The following is a 23,491-nucleotide window of genomic DNA, read 5'->3' as shown; positions in this document are numbered from 1 at the left end:
CAGAGGTTTCAAGTTAAAGACAGTCTTATTTGGAAGTGAAAAAGGTGAGATCTTTTGGTGATTTCCCCTTTTTTTTTAATTTAAGAAATAATAAATTTAAATATTTGTAGATACTAGTTAGTCCCAAAGTAAAATTTTCCTTCACACCTTGCAACCAATAGGGAAGATAATGTTCAAGTCATCTGTTTCTGTGGCCCACAGTTAATGAGGGTGTCATGTGGCCAGCACAACAACCGACCACCTTTATTTTTCTCCTTCTTATGTTAAGTTACTATAAGAGCTGGGTGGACTTAGAAGCAATGAAAGATCCCAAAATTTAAAATCCCTCATTTCACAATGATTCAAACTTTGGACCTATAGTTCAGAAGCCGGGTGATTAACTGCTCAGCCACCATACCTTCTAATTAGCCCCATGAATTCACACAAAAATTTTTTAAATAATTTTATTCTGTAAGTGCACATGAATATTTTTATAAAAATTTCAACACAATAACTATTCTGTTTAAGATCAAGAAACAAGGAAGTGAAGAGAGCTCTCCAGAACTGTACATGTCATTGTGACATTACCATTAAGGTGAAGTTATTTAAACATTATTCTTTTTTCATATAATATCTTGTTTTGTTTGTGAATTGTGTTGTCATGGCGGCCGTCATCAAATGTTTTCATTTTGTCTTTTATTGTCCATTTAGTGCATGCTTTTTATATTTTTAAAAATTGTTTTCTTAAAGTTTACTTTCATTCTTTTAGTATATAGTTTTTGTTTAAATCTTTTGGTGAAAAAGTCTAATTCTTTTAGTTTTAAAGTATTATTTTCAGAGGTTTCCAGTTTAAGACAGTCTTATTTGGAAGTGAAAAAGGTGAGATCTTTTGGTTATTTCCCCTTTTTTTTATATAAGAAATAATAAATTTAAATATTTGTAGATACTAGTTAGTCCCAAAGTAAAATTTTCCTTCACACCTTGCAACCAATAGGGAAGATAATGTTCAAGTCATCTGTTTCTGTGGCCCACAGTTAATGAGGGTGTCATGTGGCCAGCACAATGACCGACCACCTTTATTTTTCTTCTTCTTATGTTAAGTTACTATAAGAGCTGGGTGGACATAGAAGCAATAAAAGATCCCAAAATTTAAAATCCCTCATTTCACAAGGATTCAAACTTTGGACCTATTGTTCAGAAGCCGGTTGTTTAACTGCTCAGCCACCAAACCTTCTAATTAGCCCCATGAATTCACAAAAAAATTTTTAAAATAATTTTATTCTGTAGGTGCACATGAATATTTTTATATAAATTTCAACACAATAACTATTCTGTTTAAGATCAAGAAACAAGGAAGTGAAGAGAGCTCTCCAGAACTGTACATGTCATTGTGACATTACCATTAAGGTGAAGTTATTTAAACATTATTCTTTTTTCATATAATATCTTGTTTTGTTTGTGAATTGTGTTGTCATGGCGGCCGTCAACAAATGTTATTATATTGTCTTTTAGTGTTTATTTAGTGCATGCTTTTTATATTTTTAAAAATTGTTTTCTTAAAGTTTACTTTCATTCTTTTAGTATATAGTTATTGTTAACATTTTTTGGAGAAAAAGTCTAATTCTTTTAGTTTGAAAGTATTATTTTCAGAGATTTCTAATCATAGACAGTCTTATTTGGAAGTGAAAAAGGTGAGATCTTTTGGTTATTTCCCCTTTTTTTTTTTTTATTTAAGAAATAATAAATTTAAATATTTGTAGATACTAGTTAGTCCCAAAGTAAAATTTTCCTTCACACCTTGCAACCAATAGGGAAGATAATGTTCAAGTCATCTGTTTCTATGGCCCACAGTTAATGAGGGTGTCATGTGACCAGCACAACGACCAATCACCTTTATTTTTCTCCTTCTTATGTTAAGTAACTATAAGAGCTGGGTGGACTTAGAAGCAATAAAAGATCCCAAAATTTAAAATCCCTCATTTCACAAGGATTCAAACTTTGGACCTATAGTTCAGAAGCCGGGTGTTTAACTTCTCAACCACCATACCTTCTAATTAGCCCCATGAATTCACAAAAAATTTTTTTAATAATTTTATTCTGTAAGTGCACATGAATATTTTTATATTAATTTCAACACAATAACTATTCTGTTTAAGATCAAGAAACAAGGAAGTGAAGAGAGCTCTCCTGAACTGTACATGTCATTGTGACATTACCATTAAGGTGAAGTTATTTAAACATTATTCTTTTTTCATATAATATCTTGTTTTGTTTGTGAATTGTGTTGTCATGGCGGCCGTCAACAAATGTTTTTATATTGTCTTTTATTGTCCATTTAGTGCATGCTTTTTATATTTTTAAAAATTGTTTTCTTAAAGTTTACTTTCATTCTTTCAGTATATAGTTTTTGTTTAAATCTTTTGGTGAAAAAGTCTAATTCTTTTAGTTTTAAAGTATTATTTTCAGAGGTTTCCAGTCAAAGACAGTCTTATTTGGAAGTGAAAAAGGTGAGATCTTTTGGTTATTTCCCCTTTTTTTTACATTTAAGAAATAATAAATTTAAATATTTGTAGATACTAGTTAGTCCCAAAGTAAAATTTTCCTTCACACCTTGCAACCAATAGGGAAGATAATGTTCAAGTCATCTCATTCTGTGGCCCACAGTTAATGAGGGTGTCATGTGACCAGCACAACGACCAATCACCTTTATTTTTCTCCTTCTTATGTTAAGTAACTATAAGAGCTGGGTGGACTTAGAAGCAATAAAAGATCCCAAAATTTAAAATTCCTCATTTCACAAGGATTCAAACTTTGGACCTATAGTTCAGAAGCCGGGTGTTTAACTGCTTAGCCACCATACCTTCTAATTAGCCCCATGAATTCCCAAAAATTTTTTAAAATAATTTTAATTTGTAAGTGCACATGAATATTTTTATATTAATTTCAACACAATAACTATTCTGTTTAAGATCAAGCAACAAGGAAGTGAAGAGAGCTCTCCAGAACTACTTACCATTATAAAGGAATGCTCTAGATTTCCATTTGCATTTGCATGTCCCGATATGACTTCCTCTACGGTCGTTAAATGTCTCAATGAACTATTCGCCCTATTTGGATTACCAGCGTACGTCCACATTGACAGGGGAACTTCGTTTATGTCTACAGAGGTGCAGTATTTCCTCCACGAGAGAGGAATTGCAACCAGTAGAACTACACCTTACAGCCTGAGAGGTCACGGACAAATAGATAAACTTAACGGGACTTTATGGAAAGCCATCACCTTGGCTCAACGTTCTAAGGAATTGGACATAGCTAAATCGGAACTAGTACTAAATGATGCTTATCAATCCATACTGTCATTACTATGCACTGCAATTAACAGGACACCACATGAACGACTTCTTGGGTTCAACCAAAGAAGTGGTTGCGGGACATCCTTGCCAACATGGTTGACCAGTCCTGGTCCTGTCCTGCTGAAGAAGAACGTTAGATCATCTAAATATGATCCCATAACAGAGGAAGTTGATTTGGTAACATGCAACCCTCAGTACACCAAACGGCCGAGAGGAAACTGTCTCATTACGAATGTTAGCCCCTAGGGAGGAACAAAAAGTTATAGAAAATGAGAATCAGAGTAGAACAGAGCTTGATATTGGCTGCCCCGTTCAAAGCTCACCTCCCAGGAATCAACCGACTGATTCTATCATGCCTGAAGAAACCACCAGCACCACCGAAGACATAGCCAGACCGTCCGAAACTCAAGCAGATGAAACTACACATACAATCTTAGAGTAAGGAGAACTAGGCCCAACTACAAAGTGTAAAAGCTCATCAGCTTACTGGAACTATTATTTTCTTTATTTTCATTTGGTTTTGTTGACTTGACTTTAATGTGATATTTGATCTATCATGATATATTTTAATAAGCTATTTGATTTACCATATGATATCAACATGTTACATAATGTCATGCTATTCTACATTGTTTGTTTACTTGAATCTCTATTATTATTCTACACTTATTTAATTCTTTCATTGTTTATAATACTAGTTAGCATAATTTGAACCGGGGGTGAATGTTATGAAAATTATATTCTGTATCGGTTATCGTTCTTATGTTTACATGTGCTTGTAACTAGTCCGTAAGAATGTGTTCACGAAATGTGTGTTGTGTAGTCATTCAGTGTATTAAAGCCATACTATACAGACATGGTTTTCGACTCTCTTACCTTTATGTTTATAACATATAGCTGAAAACAATTCATACTGTCATCACAAAAGCACAATTTTTTTACCTTGTAAAATCCTTCACATCCTCTGTCCAGACACCATTAGCAGCAGGGACATTGTGCATTGAACCCTTCCTATCTAAGAATATAGGTCTACATTGCAGTATGTCTCTCACAATATTGTTTATTATTTGGCATTTTAGTGATTTGCAGAATTTCAAGTTTTATCTTAACAATTGTTTAGTGCAAAACAATTTTGAAATATATTTAGAGGCATAAGCAAATGTCATGCATTTTTTAGAATATAATGTAACAGCTCTTCTTTATGGGACCTTCATATAAAATTTTTTTCTAGCCTAGTAAATGTAAAAATGCATTTCCTCCATGACAATTAAGATTATTATTACTATTACTATTATGAAATAAAAAGAAAAGAATCATATTAAGACATATTTATTTGGAAGCTCTTTAATATCATTCAATAAATGACATAATATACTAGAAGAAATGATAAGAGTGCAGTATATTTACTACACAGAAAGACCTTAAATCACTAGATAACTTCTTTTTTTAATATTACACAATGATTTCTACTTCCACGCCTTTTGTAAGCATTAATTAACACTATCAACTGTTCATAAAATGCTTTAGTCTTTTTATTGAAGTGTTCTCCCATAATGAAGAATAGGCAATTATTTTCTAAGACACACACAAAATATCTTCAATAATTTTTGTTCTTTGCATCACAAATGGGAGGTGCAGTAGCTGAGTGACAAAGCGCTTGGCTTTTTAATCAGGGGTCCTTGGTTCAAATCCTGGTAAAGACTGGAATCTTTAGGATGTGATTGAGTCCACCCAGCTCTAATGGATACCTGACATTAGTCGGGGAAAAACAAAGGAAGTTGGTCATTGTGCTGGCCTCTCTAACCTTTACATCTTCTGCCCAATTGATCGCAAGGTCTGAAAGGGGAATTTTACTTTTTTTTTCTTTTTACATCATAAATAATTTGCTTTCTTGACATAGCTTGTAACATTCAAGCCATTGAAAATACATTTGTGGATTGTCACTAGCTTTTATAATGTATTTGTTAGATTCCTGGAGAGGCATCATTTTGGGTCATCTCCTGAGGAAATAAAAAAAGGAAACACATATACCTTCTTAATATCCTGTAGTATAGTCACAGAATATTTAATAGTGTATTTAAATAGAAAAGTAATATACACTACTACATACCGTTTGTACATGTTAACAAGAGAAAATCCAAATATGTATCTATATACTATTATAGCTTTAAACTTTGGAGCTATTTATTATTGCTGTTTTTTTGTCTTTCACTATCAAGAAATGAGTCCACTAAGGCCAACGTATTTTAATATTTTTACCAGCTATGATATTAACGTTTATTGAATGCTATCTCCATTTTTAAATAGGGGAGTGACAGTTCCAGTCACTTGGTACTCATCTTTAATTAAGTGAAACTTCAAAAAGTATTTTGATAACTGGTGCAATCTTATTATTAAGACATGCCTCATTAACGATGATCTGAAGTCGCCACAGACTTTCATCAATAACCATCGATAATGAATTGTTGTTGTTTTCCTCAGGCCACAATGATAACAAGAGAACACAATGTGAATACTGGATACTCTACATGTTTGGTTGTTTGGAAATTGTATACAAAGTGTCATTTAATATTAAAGATATTAAATTGATAAGAATAATCCATTTGTTGTATGGCTTTTAAATATATTGCATATGTAAATAGTTACAGAAGTTGTATAAAAAGACACTGTACACGAATATTGTGGTACAAAGTGAAAGATTTTATTCATAAATTACATTCAACATGTCACTCTTTACTAAGCAAGAAATGTTTTCAATTAGGATTGTTTAAAATAAACTGATCTTTGAAATATTAATAAATAGTTGAACATTATATTTAAACCGTATACATTGTACTTGCAACAAAATAATAATGTACTACATTATTGCATATCAATTCATAGTTTAAAAATAAACTTGTCAAAGTGGGTTTTACTGGCCTAGATAGGGGATGATATGTATTAATTAAAGAACAACAGCAAAACATGTTGCGTAATAACCGAACTGTAAATAAGAGGTCTACGATCCTTGAACAATAACAATATTTGATACTAAATACAAATGCTTAATATTTAAAATATGTACTAATCACCTGATAATAAGTTAATGCATTATTTATTGTATAAATGAACACACCTCAAGCACGCACACTCAGCTCCGGCCACACGGCCTGGTATCTCCAAATACGTAGGTTCAAATCTCAAACTAATCAATGGTCAATCACGGCTCCAAGGATGAGTTCAAAACCACACACTGTGGGAGAGAGAACAGCGCAATATAATCATCTCAGTTAGACATAAATATACAAAAAAAACTTTTGTGGTCATCTTCAAGGTAAAGACCCCCCTCCCTAAGCCGTCTATGAATTAAAGCAAAAAGAACCAATAACAGCTAGCGTTATAATCAATAAGAACACGTGAAAGATAGAAAGCTTTTTTTCCAGACCTCTTCCTGTCCTTTAAAACATCTGATGTTAACAAATCTAAACAAATTTTGGTCATAACCTTTAAAGGTCACCATGTAAAATATTGGTGCATAAGTAACTTTACCAGCAGGAATTTTAAGCCCTCTATTAAAGCCAGATGGTCGGGCATCAATTAGCACCAACATCCAACAAAAGCAGAAAGAAAAGAAAACAAGAAAATAACTGTCAGGCTTATTGAATACTAGAAACAAAGTTATTAATACAAACTCTTGTCCACTCGCTCTGTCTGATACACATTTTGAACACCTTATCTCTACAACTTTCCATGATCGGATCAAGTTGAAACAACTAAGACAACATATGAATCAATAAAAAAATTGACCAAATATTTAATCAAATGTTGGTAATTAATTTTGTTTGATATTACAAGGGAAATTATTCTGACAGTATGGCTGTAAATGTGGAGTTATCTCCCTAAGATTAGCTATGCTTTTAAAAGTATCTTCTATATATATAATTCTTTTCATGGCCCAACCATGACTGACACCAACAAAAGGCATGACCTCTAGTTTTTTTGCGGCCCCCGAAAGGGGAAAAGACGCTATTAGTTTTGTGTGAAATTCTTTCCATCTGTCCGTCCGTCCATCCCGTTTATATCTCCTAAACTAGAAAAGATAGCGAAAGTCCGACATCATAATATTTTAATCCATTCAAAATTCTGATGCAACAGCAACTTTTTTCTTTTCTAAAAGAGAAAAATCTAATTTTTTAAATCACTAATGCAAGCAGTTTTTTTTCACAAATATACACCATTTTACAACTATTGAATATTAATAGTAACAAACACGGGAGGCTCTTTAGTAGGGGAAATGACAATTTACCATATTTTTAACACATTTATGCAAAAGGTTTTAGACTTTTTGTTAAAAATCTTTTTTACATTTGTATTGCTACGTTATGTAAGTTCTGTCCTACTAATAACTACATTAACCCAAAAATAATGTTTTCTTTTTTTAAAGAGAAAAAATCTATTTATTATGCATATAAGTTGGACATTATTTAAAACAACAATTACTAACTGGTTTTTCATATTATCGTGTGAACTGCAGTACTATTCCACTACGGATTTTTTTTTTTTTTTTTTTTTGAGGATTGGAATAAGAGATTGACCCTTTACAAAACAATTAGATCAATTAGATATTCATTATAAGACATCAGATAGGCCAGGTTCGCACTTAATTTCACATTCACTTTCACCTTGTCTTTGATAGAATTTAATTCTGATGTTCTTTCTGAAAGTATTGATACCTACTTGTTGAAAGTTTGCACGATTATTCCTAGTAACTGACAAAACATGAATCAATAAATACAAATTAAATAAATTATTGATAATTTCTTATTTTGTTCACTATTGAAATAAGGGAAATAAATGCTACTAAATTTATACATGGATTCATTCCCCTTATTACGTTTTATGACGTTTTTCCTCCCATTTTTGGATCAAGTTGAAATTTCGCACAATTATTTATAGTCGATGACAACACACGGCTTTGTTTTGTCTGTTGGGAGTAGAGGGGATCAGATAACATATTATCAAGACCAGAAAAAGCCTACCTTAACACAAGACCAGAAAAAGCCCACCTTAACACAATCTTTAAGCAACATATCCAAAGCCACAGAAATTGAGACCATCCTCAGTATCACACGCGCCTGAGTGACTATGTTCCCCCCAGCAAGTACTGTAGATATTGACTGGGGCGCCACTCCTCCCTGGACATGTGCACGTCGTATAGGAGAACTGAAAGACTCGGAGAGAAATCCTGGCAACATAGACCACTGACAATGGTCCTGGAACTTTAAGGCAACGTCGAGGCAGTTAGAAGCTACATTCTGCCAGTGGTATAGTGACTACATTCTGCCAGTGGTATTGTGACTACATTCTGCCAGTGGTATACAGTATAGTGACTACATTCTGCCAGTGGTATAGTGACTACATTCTGCCAGTGGTACAGTGACTACATTCTGCCAGTGGTATAGTTACTACATTCTGCCAGTGGTATTGTGACTACATTCTGCCAGTGGTACAGTGACTACATTCTGCCAGTGGTATAGTGACTACATTCTGCCAGTGGTATAGTGACTACATTCTGCCAGTGGTATAGTTACTACATTCTGCCAGTGGTATTGTGACTACATTCTGCCAGTGGTATACAGTATAGTGACTACATTCTGCCAGTGGTATAGTGACTACATTCTGCCAGTGGTATAGTAACTACATTCTGTCAGTGGTATATTTACTACATTCTGCCAGTGGTATAGTGACTACATTCTGCCAGTGGTATACAGTATAGTGACTACATTCTGCCAGTGGTATAGTGGCTACATTCTGCCAGTGGTATAGTGACTACATTCTGCCAGTGGTATTGTGACTACAATCTATCAGAGGTATTGTGAATACATTCTGTCAGTGTTCTGTAGTCACAGATTAATAATAAATTACTGTAGACGTTACTATTTAATAATGATAATAACGAGACTGTCTTGATCAAGGTAGACATATATAACTAACTTTTTATTTCCGTCCGATTCTTTGCTTTCGCATAAAACATAAACAACAATGTACGCTACGACCACGTTTTTAGGGAAAGTTGTCTATTGGCTTTTACTGAGACATGGTTAGAGGAGGATGACAACGACAACCTGATTGCTATTGATGGTTTCTCTTGTGTGAGATCTGACAGAACGGCTGAGTCTAAGAATAAGAAAGGCGGGGGGCTGTGTGTGTACATCAACCTCAAATACTGTACCAACTACACGGTTAAAAAGAGAATGTGCTGTCCGGATCTAGAACTACAGGCGCTCTCATTGAGACCTTTTTATTTGCCACGAGACTTTGGTGTTATTTACATAGTCCTGGTTTATGTTCCGCCTACAGCCAAGGCGGAAGTTGCAGCTGCAATCATCGCTGACGTAGTGCATGAGTTTCAGACATGGTCACCGGACGCACCAGTAGTTATACTGGGTGATTTTAATAAATGCACCTTGAAGCTTGAACACATCTCATGTCCGACAAGAGAGAACAGAACTCTGGACTTATGTTACTGTAACATTAAAGGAACATTCACATCTCGTGAAAAGCCACCACTAGGATCATCGGACCACAAAACAATACAACTGCTGCCTACTTACCGCACGAAACTTAAAGAAGGAAAAATCATTCAAAAAAACGTACAAGAATGGACTCAAGATAATATTATCAAACTACAGGGATGTCTAGACTGCACTGACTGGAATTTGTTTAAAGAGACCACTTCAAATCTGAAAGAATGGGTCGACGCAGTGACAAATTACATCAAATTCTGTGAAAACATGTGTGTCAGTACTAAAAGCATCAATATATAACGCAACAATAAACCATGGGTCACTGCAAAAATAAAACGGGAAATAATCAAAAAGAAAAGAGCATAAATGAGTGGCGATGGACAGACAAGGAAAATAGCTCAACGAAATCTCAACGTCGTTCTTGAGGAAAGGAGGAGAAACTACCGCACCACGCTGGAAGACTCGATTAAGACAAGTGACATGAGACAGGCAGGAGGACAAGTCAAAAGTAAAAGTAATCTTGCTACAAGAGACGAAAAAACATTAGCCAACGAGTTAAATGATTTCTATTGTCGCTTCGACACAAAAGATTTTAATTATCTAAGACTCAAAGCCCTTGAAGATGTCAATGTTAACAACTGTTTAAAATTAGCGATTACTAAAGAGCAAGTTTGTAACATTTTCAAAAGGCTGGTGGGCCTGATGGAATAAAAGGGCGAATCTTAAAAGAATGTGCTGAACAACTAGCTGAACCTTTCCAAGATATTTTTTCTACTTCATTACTAAACCATGAGATACCACCTGTGTGGAAGTCATCTATAATTGTACCTGTGCCAAAGGTTTCCATACCAAAGGAAATGAATGACTATAGACCTGTTTCACTTACTTCCATTGTGTCTAAATGTTTAGAAAAATTGGTTGAAACGTTTCTTCTGAATGATCTTTGTAATAAGTTAGACCCTTTACAATTTGCTTACCAAAAGGGTAAAGGCGTAAACGATGCCATCCTGAATATTTTAAATTGTGTCTACAAACATCTGGACTTACCGAACACTTATGTAAGATTGTTCTTTCTTGATTTCTCATCAGCTTTTAACACTATACAACTTCATTTACTCATTGAAAAGATGAAAGCGTTGAAGATTAGTCCATATATAATACTATGGGCTAATGAATTTTTGACCCAGAGATTCAGAGGGTTAGGGTAAACAATGTTATATTAAATGAACGCATAGTTAACATAGGGGCGCCCCAGGGTGCTGTGACATCGCCTTTGTGGTTCATTTTGTACACCAATGATTTTCAATCCGATAATCCTTTTTGCTCCTTCACAAAATTCGCTGATGATGCGGCTCTTCTTGCCCTGCTTTCAGAGAGCTCAGACGTAAATGAGTATTTCAAAGAAATAGAACACATTGAAAAATACTGTAATGATAATTTTTTTATTATTAAATGTAAAAAAAAACAACAAAGAAATGATAATCGATTTTCGTAGGGAAAAGAAGGAAAATGATATTGTTTCTGTAGCTGGAGAGACTATTGAAATTGTGCAAACCTTTAAATACCTTGGTTCTATCCTAGACAATAAACTAAATTTTACTGCAAATACTGATTATATCAGCAAAAAAAGGGCAGCAAAGATTACGATTACTAAGAAAACTGTCCTCGTTTAATGTTAGCGAATCCTAAATGCTGCTGATCAAATCATTGGCAAAAAAGAAACCCCATTTGGGCAGTTGTTTGAGACAAACATCTCTAAAAAAGCTAACAAGATCCTCGAAATAAAGAATCACCCTTTGTGTCAGGATTTTGTGATTTTACCATCACAAAAGAGATACAAGACACCGATAGCAAAGACAAACAGACACAAACACTCTTTTGTTCCCCTGGCAATCAAATCATTAAATAAGAGGAATCTGGTATAAACTTTGTCACATGTAAATTATGAGTGAGTCGTGAATGTACACTTTGGTTTCTTATAGTTATAATGTTTTTTGTTTGGTGTAATGCACAAATTGTAAGACAAATTTCCATACGGACAATAAAGATTATTATTATTATTATTATTATTATTATTAACCCAACCACGTTTCTGTTGTATAATTCTGATAAATAAAGAGATAAAGTTAATTTTATTTGCTCTAGCAGTCGTCTGAATCTTTAAGTTACAACATGCTTAGTTTGGTGAAAATCAATGAATTCTAAGTATGTTTAAAACATCAAAATTTAAATTTGAAAATTGTGACAACTAGCCCCACCTAACTACATTCTGTCAGAGGTATAGTAACTACATTCTGACAATGATATTTCTACATCCTTCCAGGAATCCAATATTTAACAGAAATAAATTATAAAGACAAAAATGATCAAACAATTTGCTATCTAGAGATCGTGGAATAAGGACAAAATGAATGTGAGTTTTAGCAATGAACATTGAAACAGAATGATTACTTGTGCTTTTAAAAATGTCCATCCAATTTCCTTTGTATATAAAACTTGAAACATCAGCAAACTAATGAGATGGTTGTATTCTTTTTATCAATATATTTTACAATATTAATAGGAGATGCATAGTATTACTAGTCGACCGGCGGCGTAGAACACGCCGCTATTTTGCAGGGCCGGCCTTAGGTCATTGCAACATATGCGACCGCAGTAGGCCCCGCACTTTCATAGGGCCCGCGCTAATTCAATGTGTATACATTATTAAATTAAACCATTTTATAACTTAAAACAGATTTCCCGGACCCTCCTGTCGATTTACCAGGAGCTCCTGGAAATCTCCCAAAATTGCAAAATATACGAAAAAGTCCATAAAATATATGGAAATATATAGACAAAAGTTGTCATTTTGGGGTGTCACTCAATATGGAAAAACACCAATCCAACGCGCGATAAATAAAAACAGCATTATGCATAAGTCGTAATTGTGTAATCTGGTGAAAGAAGCTTCTCGCGCCTCAAACTAATGAAGAATTTCTTGAGGTCAATAATTCTCATAGATAAATTGAAACATTTGGTAATTCATGCTATTGAGCGTGATATATGTAGGAAACAGAATTATTATGATTTACTGTATGACTTTCTACACCCAAGGCTCGTAAAGTAATTCTGTACGTAGTAAAGAATGAATAAAATGCATAGACGAATTTATTTTCTAATACAAACTCTTAAATTTCACTTACTGTCCACTTCCTTACCCAAACTTGTCCCCGCAAAATCTGTTTTGCATTGGGCCCCACAACGGCGCTGCTATTTAGTGTTTGTAAAATGTTTGCTTGTAATTTTTTTTACATGTTTCGGATGTTCCTTAAGAGTTGACCATAGTTTACTTCCTAGTCCAAACCTCCCGCAGGACGAAGGGGGGATGGGAGCGGACAGGGTTTGACAGCCCAGCGCGCAGCCATCCGTATCGACGAGTGAATACCCACTTGTTCTCCCCCCCTCTTGTTTTTTCGTGGGGTGACTATCCGAAACTCGTCCAAACTCTTGAGGGAAGAGAAGAATTATATACATATTACATGAGATCCTCCTTGATAGAAAAGATGCACTATATTTTATCTTACAACCTTACTACATTCTCTTGACATTGCATCATGAGAATATGAATATATATATTCAGAACAACACCGGACGAAAAGACCTTAGAAAAACAAGACGAGATTCTGCTACTACACTCTTGCGCACGCTTCATGGGCTTCGCGTGAAAGCGAGAATCGATTACAAGGTGGCCATACTTTGTCATCAGTGTATATATAACAATGAGATGCCCTTGTACCTTAGAGAAATGATTACTCCATATGTCCCCCAGAGAGCCCTGCGCTCAATGGACTCAACGCTTTTAGTGGTGCCACGTTTCTCCCTCAAAAGCTACGGTCTGTGGGCTTTTTCAGTGCACGAACCAAAGGTTTGGAACTCACACCCCATGGATCTCAGACAGACAACATGCTACACCACTTTTAAGAAGAACATTAAGACCTATCTGTTTAAAACTTGTTTAGATTAGTTTCTATTTCAACTGTGTTGTCTGTGTTTGTAATGTTATTACAGCGCCTTAAGCCTACATTTTGTTTGTTAACAGCGCTTTATAAATAAAATTATTATTATTATTATATATATTTAAGCAGTGCTTTTTTGTAAACAAAAAAAAGGTGCCGGTATGGATGGATGGATAGGTGGATAGATTGATTGATAATATATTAGGATGGAGAGATGGATGGGTAGAAAGATAGATTGATTGAAAATATATTTGGATTGAGAAATGGATGGGTGGATGGATTGATTGATAATATATTTGGATGGAGAAATGGATGGATGGATGGGTGGATAAATTGATTGATAATATACTTGGATGGAGAGATGGATGGATGGATGGATAGTTTGATAATATATTTGGATGGAGAGATGGATGTGTGGATAGGTTAAATGATAATATATTTGGATAGAGAGATGGATGGATGGATGGATTGATTGATTGATAATATATTTGGATGGAGAAATGGATGGATGGATAGATTGATTGATAATATATTTGGATGGAGAGATGGATGGATGGATTGATTGATTGATAATATATTTGGATGGAGTGATGGATGGGTGGATAGATTGATTGATAATATATTTGGATGGAGAGATGGGTGGGTGGTCATATTGATTGATAATATATTTGGATCGAGAGATGGATGGGTGGATAGGTGGATGGGTGGATAGATTGTAAGATAGAATATTAGGATGGAGAGATGGATGGGTGGATAGATTGATTGATAATATATTTGGATGGAGAGATGGATGGGAGGATGGGTGGATAGATTGATTGATAATATATTTGGATGGAGAGATGGATGGGTGGATAGATTGATTCATAATATATTTGGATGGACAAATGGATGGGTGGATAGATTGATTGATAATATATTTGGTCGGAGAGATGGATGGGTGGATATATTGATAATATATTTGGATGGAGAGATGGATGGGTGGATAGATTGATTAATATAATATTTGGATGGAGAGATGAATGGATGGATGGGTGGATGGATTGATTGATAATATATTTGGATGGCGAGATGGATGGGTAGATGGGTGGATAGATTAATTGGTAATATATTTTGATAGAGAGATGGATGGGTGGATAGATTGATTGATAATATATTTGGATAGAGAAATAAATAGGTGGATAGGTGGATAGATTGATTGATAATATATTTGGATGGAGAGATGGATGGATGGATATATTGATTGATAATATCCACCCATCCACCATCCATCTCTCCATCCAAATATAATATCAATCAATCTATCCACCCATCCACCTCTCCATCCAAAGATATTATCAATCAATATATCCATCCATCCATCTCTCCATCCAAATATATTATCAATATATCCACTGATCCATCTCTCCGACCAAATATATTATCAATCAATCTATCCACCCATCCATTTGTCCATCCAAATATATTATGAATCAATCTATCCACCCATCCATCTCTCCATCCAAATATATTATCAATCAATCTATCCACCCATCCTCCCATCCATCTCTCCATCCAAATATATTATCAACCAATCTATCCACCCATCCATCTAAATATATTATCAATCATTCTATCCACCCATCCATCTCTCCATCCAAATATATTATCAATCAATCTATCCATTCATCCATCTCTCCATCCAAATATATTATCAATCAATCTATCCACTCATCCATCTCTTCATCCAAATATATTTACAATCAATCTATCCACCCATCCTCCCATCCATCTCTCCATCCAAATATATTATCAATCAATCTATCCACCCATCCATCCATTTATCTCTCCATCCAAATATATTATTAATCAATCTATCTACCCATCCATCTTTCCATCCAAATATATTATCAATCAATCTATCCACCCATCCAACCATCCATCTCTCCATCCAAATATATTATCAATCAATCTATCCACCCACCCATCCATTTATCTCTCCATCCAAATATATTATAAATCATTCCTTCCACCCATCCATCTCTCCAACCAAATATATTATAAATCAATCTATACACCAATCCATCCATCCATCTCTCCATCCAAATATATTATCAATCAATCTATCCACCCACCCATCCATCCATCTCTCCATCCAAATATATTATCAATCAATCTATCCACCCATCATTCAATCCATCTCTCCATTCAAATATATTATCAATCAATCTATCCACCTACCCACCCATCCATCTCTCCATCCAAATATATTATCAATCAATCAATCCATCCATCCATCCATCTCTCCATCCAAATATATTATCAATCAATCTATCCACCCATCCATCTCTCTATCCAAATATATTATCAATCAATCTATCCACCCATCCATTTTTCCATCCAAATATGTTATCAATCAATCTATCCACCCATCCATCTCTTCATCCAAATATATTATCAATCAATCTATCCACCCATTCATCTCTCCATCCAAATATATTATTAATCAATCTTTCCACCCATCCACCATCCATCTCTCCATCCAAATATAATATCAATCAATCTATCCACCCATCCACCTCTCCATCCAAAAATATTATCAATCAATCTATCTACCCATCCAACCATCCATCTCTCCATCCAAATATATTATCAATCAATCTATCCACCTATCCACCTATTTATCTCTCCATCCAAATATATTATTAATCAATCTATCCACTCATCCATCTCTCCATCCAAATATATTTACAATCAGTCTATCCACCCATCCTCCCATCCATCTCTCCATCCAAATATATTATCAATCAATCTATCCACCCATCCATCCATTTATCTCTCCATCCAAATATATTATTAATCAATTTATCTACCCATCCATCTTTCCATCCAAAGATATTATCAATCAATATATCCATCCATCCATCTCTCCATCCAAATATATTATCAATCAATCTATCCACCCACCCATCCATTTATCTCTCCATCCAAATATATTATAAATCATTCCTTCCACCCATCCATCTCTCCATCCAAATATATTATAAATCAATCTATACACCAATCCATCCATCCATCTCTCCATCCAAATATATTATCAATCAATCTATCCACCTATCCACCTATTTATCTCTCCATCCAAATATATTATCAATCAATCTATCCACTCATCATTCAATCCATCTCTCCATTCAAATATATTATCAATCAATCTATCCACCTACCCACCCATCCATCTCTCCATCCAAATATATTATCAATCAATCAATCAATCCATCCATCCATCTCTCCATCCAAATATATTATCAATCAATCTATCCACCCATCCATCTCTCTATCCAAATATATTATCAATCAATCTATCCACCCATCCATCTCTCCATCCAAATATATTATCAATCAATCTATCCACCCATCCATCTCTTCATCCAAATATATTATCAATCAATCTATCCACCCATTCATCTCTCCATCCAAATATATTATTAATCAATCTTTCCACCCATCCACCATCCATCTCTCCATCCAAATATAATATCAATCAATCTATCCACCCATCCACCTCTCCATCCAAAGATATTATCAATCAATCTATCCACCCATCCAACCATCCATCTCTCCATCCAAATGTATTATTAATCAATCTATCCACCTATCCACCTATTTATCTCTCCATCCAAATATATTATCAATCAATCTATCCACTCATCCATCTCTCCATCCAAATATATTTACAATCAATCTATCCACCCATCCTCCCATCCATCTCTCCATCCAAATATATTATCAATCAATCCATCCACCCATCCATCCATTCATCTCTCCATCCAAATATTATATTAATCAATCTATCCACCCATCCATCTCTCCATCCAAATATATTATCAATATAGCCACCCATCCATCTCACCGTCCAAATATATTATCAATCAATCTATCCACCCATCCATTTGTCCATCCAAATATATTATCAATCAATCTATCCACCCATCCATCTCTCCATCCAAATATATTATCAATCAATCTATCCACCCATCCACCCATCTATCTCTCTATTCAAATATATTATCAATCAATCTATCCACCCACCCATCCATCCATCTGTTCATCCAAATATATTATCAATTAATCCATCCACCCATCCATCTCTTCATCCAAATATATTATCAATCAATCTATCCACCCACCCATCCATCCATCTCTTCATCCAAATATATAATCAATCAATCCATCCACCCATCCATCTCTCCATCCAAATATATTATCAATCAATCTATCCACCCATCCACCATCCATCTCTCCATCCAAATATATTATCAATTAATCTATCCACCCACCCATACTTCCATCTCTCCATCCAAATTTATATTATCAATCAATCTATCCATCCACCCATCCATCCATCTCTCCATCCAAATCTATTATCAATCAATCCATCCACCCATCCACCATCCATCTCTTCGTCCAAATATATTATCAATCAATCTATCCACCCACCATCCATCCATCTCTCCATCCAAATATATTATCAATCAATCTATCAACCCACCCATCCATCCATCTCTCCATCCAAATATGTTATTAATCAATCCATCCACCCATCCATCTCTCCATCCAAATATATTATCAATCTATCCATCCACCCATCCATTTCTCCATCCAAATATATTATCAATCTATCCGACCATCCATCTATCTCTCCATCCAAATATATTATCAATCAATCTATCCACCCATCCATCCATCCATCTCTCCATCCAAATATATTATCAATCAATCTATCCACTCATCCATCCATCCATCTCTCCATCCAAATATATTATCAATCAATCTATCCACCCATCCATCTAAATATATTATCAATCAATCTATCCACCCATCCATCTCTCCATCCAAATATATTATCAATCAATCTATCCACCCATCCATCTCTCCATCCAAATATATTATCAATCAATCTATTTACTAATCCATCTCTCCATCCAAATATATTTACAATCAATCTATCCACCCATCCTCCCATCCATCTCTCCATCCAAATTTATTATCAATCAATCCATCAATCCATCCATCCATTTATCTCTCCATCCAAATATATTATTAATCAATCTATCTACCCATCCATCTTTCCATCCAAATATATTATCAATCAATCTATCCACCCATCCAACCATCCATCTCTCCATCCAAATATATTATCAATCAATCTATCCACCCACCCATCCATATATCTATCCATCCAAATATATTATAAATCATTCCTTCCACCCATCCATCTCTCCATCCAAATATATTATAAATCAATCTATACACCAATCCATCCATCCATCTCTCCATCCAAATATATTATCAATCAATCTATCCACCCACCCATCCATCCATCTCTCCATCCAAATATATTATCAATCAATCTATCCACCCATCATTCAATCCATCTCTCCATTCAAATATATTATCAATCAATCTATCCACCCACCCACCCATCCATCTCTCCATCCAAATATATTATCAATCAATCAATCCATCCATCCATCCATATATCTCTACATCCAAATATTATATTAATCAATCTATCCACCCATCCATCTCTCCATCCAAATATATTATCAATATATCCACCCATCCATCTCTCCGACCAAATATATTATCAATCAATCTATCCACCCATCCATTTGTCCATCCAAATATATTATGAATCAATCTATCCACCCATCCATCTCTCCATCCAAATATTTTATCAATCAATCTATCCATCCATTTATCTCTCCATCCAAATATATTATCAATAAATCTATCCACTCATCCATCTCTCCATCCAAATATATTTACAATCAATCTATCCACCCATCCTCCCATCCATCTCTCCATCCAAATATATTATCAATCAATCCATCCACCCATCCATCCATTTATCTCTCTATCCAAATATATTATTAATCAATCTATCTACCCATCCATCTCTCCATCCAAATATATTATCAATCAATCTATCCACCAATCCAACCTTCCATCTCTCCATCCAAATATGTTATCAATCAATCCATTAACCCATCCATCCATTTATCTCTCCATCCAAATATATTATAAATCATTCCATCCAACCATCCATCTCTCCATCCAAATATATTATCAATCAATCTATCCACCCACCCATCCATCCATCTCTCCATCCAAATATATTATCAATCAATCTATCCCCTACCCATCCATCCATCTCCCCATCCAAATATATTATCAATCAATCCATTTACCCATTCATCTCTCTATCCAAATATATTATCAATCAATCCATCCAACCATCCATTTCTCCATCCAAATATATTATCAATCTATCAATCCACCCATCCATCTCTCCATCCAAATATATTATCAATCTAACCATCCACCCATCCATCTCTCCATCCAAATATATTATAATTCATTCCATCCACAAATCCATCTCTCCATCCAAATATATTATCAATCAATCTATCCAACCATCCATCTCTCCATCCAAATATATTATCAATCAATCTATCCACCCACCCATCCATCTCTCCATTCAAATATATTATTAATAAATCCATTCAACCATCCAAATATATTATCAATCAATCTATCCACCCATCCATCTCTCCATTCAAATATATTATCAATCTATCCATCCACCCATCCATCTCTTCATCCAAATATATTATCCATCCACCCATCCATCTCTCCATCCACATATATTATCAATCAATCCATCCACCCATTCATCCATTTATCTCTCCATCCAAATATATTATCAATCAATCTATCCACCCATCCATCACTCCATCTAAATATATTATCAATCAATCTATCCACCCATCCACCCATCTATCTCTCCATTCAAATATATTATCAATCAATCTATCCACCCACCCATCCATCCAACTGTTCATCCAAATATATTATCAAATAATCCATCCACCCATCCATCTCTTCATCCAAATATATTATCAATCAATCTATCCACCCACCCATCCATCCATCTCTTCATCCAAATATATTATCTATCAATCCATCCACCCATCCATCTCTCCATCCAAATATATTATCAATCAATCTATCCACCCATCCACCATCCATCTCTTCGTCCAAATATATTATCAATCAATCTATCCACCCACCATCCATCCATCTCTCCATCCAAATATATTATCAATCAATCTATCCACCCACCCATCCATCCATCTCTTCATCCAAATATATTATCAATCAATCCATCCACCCATCCATCTCTCCATCCAAATATATTATCAATCAATCTATCCACCCATCCACCATCCATCTCTCCATCCAAATATATTATCAATTAATCTATCCACCCACCCATACTTCCATCTCTCCATCCAAATTTATATTATCAATCAATCTATCCATCCACCCATCCATCCATCTCTCCATCCAAATCTATTATCAATCAATCCATCCACCCATCCACCATCCATCTCTTCGTCCAAATATATTATCAATCAATCTATCCACCCACCATCCATCCATCTCTCCATCCACATATATTATCAATCTATCCGACCATCCATCTATCTCTCCATCCAAATATATTATCAATCAATCTATCCACCCATCCATCCATCCATCTCTCCATCCAAATATATTATCAATCAATCTATCCACTCATCCATCCATCCATCTCTTTATCCAAATATATTATCAATCAATCTATCCACCCATCCATCTAAATATATTATCAATCAATCTATCCACCCATCCATTTCTCCATCCAAATATATTATCAATCAATCTATCCACTAATCCATCTCTCCATCCAAATATATTTACAATCAATCTATCCACCCATCCTCCCATCCATCTCTCCATCCAAATTTATTATCAATCAATCCATCAACCCATCCATCCATTTATCTCTCCATCCAAATATATTATTAATCAATCTATCTACCCATCCATCTTTCAATCCAAATATATTATCAATCAATCTATCCACCCATCCAACCATCCATCTCTCCATCCAAATATATTATCAATCAATCTATCCACCCACCCATCCATTTATCTATCCATCCAAATATATTATAAATCATTCCTTCCACCCATCCATCTCTCCATCCAAATATATTATAAATCAATCTATACACCAATCCATCCATCCATCTCTCCATCCAAATATATTATCAATCAATCTATCCACCCACCCATCCATCCATCTCTCCATCCAAATATATTATCAATCAATCTATCCACCCATCATTCAATCCATCTCTCCATTCAAATATATTATCAATCAATCTATCCACCCACCCACCCATCCATCTCTCCATCCAAATATATTATCAATCAATCAATCCATCCATCCATCCATATATCTCTACATCCAAATATTATATTAATCAATCTATCCACCCATCCATCTCTCCATCCAAATATATTATTAATATATCCACCCATCCATCTCTCCGACCAAATATATTATCAATCAATCTATCCACCCATCCATTTGTCCATCCAAATATATTATGAATCAATCTATCCACCCATCCATCTCTCCATCCAAATATTTTATCAATCAATCTATCCATCCATTTATCTCTCCATCCAAATATATTATCAATAAATCTATCCACTCATCCATCTCTCCATCCAAATATATTTACAATCAATCTATCCACCCATCCTCCCATCAATCTCTCCATCCAAATATATTATCAATCAATCCATCCACCCATCCATCCATTTATCTCTCCATCCAAATATATTATTAATCAATCTATCTACCCATCCATCTCTCCATCCAAATATATTATCAATCAATCTATCCACCAATCCAACCATCCATCTCTCCATCCAATTATATTATCAATCAATCCATTAACCCATCCATCCATTTATCTCTCCATCCAAATATATTATAAATCATTCTATCCACCCATCCATCTCTCCATCCAAATATATTATCAATCAATCTATCCACCCACCCATCCATCCATCTCTCCATCCAAATATATTATCAATCAATCTATCCCCCACCCATCCATCCATCTCCCCATCCAAATATATTATCAATCAATCCATTTACCCATTCATCTCTCCATCCAAATATATTATCAATCCATCCATCCAACAATCCATTTCTCCATCCAAATATATTATCAATCTATCAATCCACCCATCCATCTCTTCATCCAAATATATTATTAATCTAACCATCCACTCATCCATCTCTCCTTCCAAATATATTATAATTCATTCCATCCACAAATCCATCTCTCCATCCAAATATATTATCAATCAATCCATCCAACCATCCATCTCTCCATCCAAATATATTATCAATCAATCTATCCACCCACCCATCCATCCATCTCTCCATTCAAATATATTATTAATAAATCCATTCAACCATCCAAATATATTATCAATCAATCTATCCACCCATCCATCTCTCCATTCAAATATATTATCAATCTATCCATCCACCCATCCATCTCTCCATCCAAATATATTATCCATCCACCCATCCATCTCTCCATCCAAATATATTATCAATCAATCCATCCACCCATTCATCCATTTATCTCTCCATCCAAATATATTATCAATCAATCTATCCACCCATCCATCCATCCATCTCTCCATCCAAATATATTATCAATCAATATATTCACCCTTCCACCCATCCATCTCTCCATCATAA

General features: G+C 34.7%; 2 protein-coding genes across 2 annotated transcripts in view; one reads left to right on the top strand and one right to left on the bottom strand.

The window, feature by feature from the left end:
* Positions 1 to 2,159: 2,159 nt before the first annotated feature.
* Positions 2,160 to 4,667, top strand: LOC106072363 (uncharacterized). The gene is made up of 2 exons (XM_056011431.1): positions 2,160 to 2,486; positions 2,949 to 4,667. Exons 1-2 carry the CDS (start codon positions 2,322 to 2,324, stop codon positions 3,576 to 3,578), a joined length of 795 nt encoding a protein of 264 aa, XP_055867406.1. The 5' UTR covers positions 2,160 to 2,321; the 3' UTR covers positions 3,579 to 4,667.
* Positions 4,668 to 4,677: 10 nt separating this feature from the next.
* The window catches only part of LOC129922977 (uncharacterized), a 161,172-nt gene continuing 142,358 nt past the window's right edge, over positions 4,678 to 23,491 (bottom strand). Inside the window, exons 2-3 of the transcript XR_008774910.1 lie at positions 6,448 to 6,564; positions 4,678 to 5,332 (exon numbers count right to left, since the gene is read on the bottom strand). The gene's annotated coding sequence lies outside the window, so the exon portion shown is untranslated. The remainder of the gene's footprint in view (positions 5,333 to 6,447; positions 6,565 to 23,491) is intronic.

This window comes from Biomphalaria glabrata, chromosome 14 (assembly GCF_947242115.1).
Source record: "Biomphalaria glabrata chromosome 14, xgBioGlab47.1, whole genome shotgun sequence".
In the NCBI taxonomy this organism is placed as follows: Eukaryota; Metazoa; Mollusca; class Gastropoda; family Planorbidae; genus Biomphalaria; species Biomphalaria glabrata.
Note: the sequence above shows the minus strand (reverse complement) of the source record. Positions and strands in the feature narration are given on the sequence as shown.

Coding starts and splice junctions, on each gene's coding strand:
- LOC106072363 (XM_056011431.1), top strand. CDS start 2,322: ATGCTTTTTATATTTTTAAAAATTGTTTTCTTAAAGTTTACTTTCATT. Junction 2,487..2,948: donor CTTATTTGGAAGTGAAAAAG/GTGAGATCTTTT, acceptor ATTCTGTTTAAG/ATCAAGCAACAAGGAAGTGA.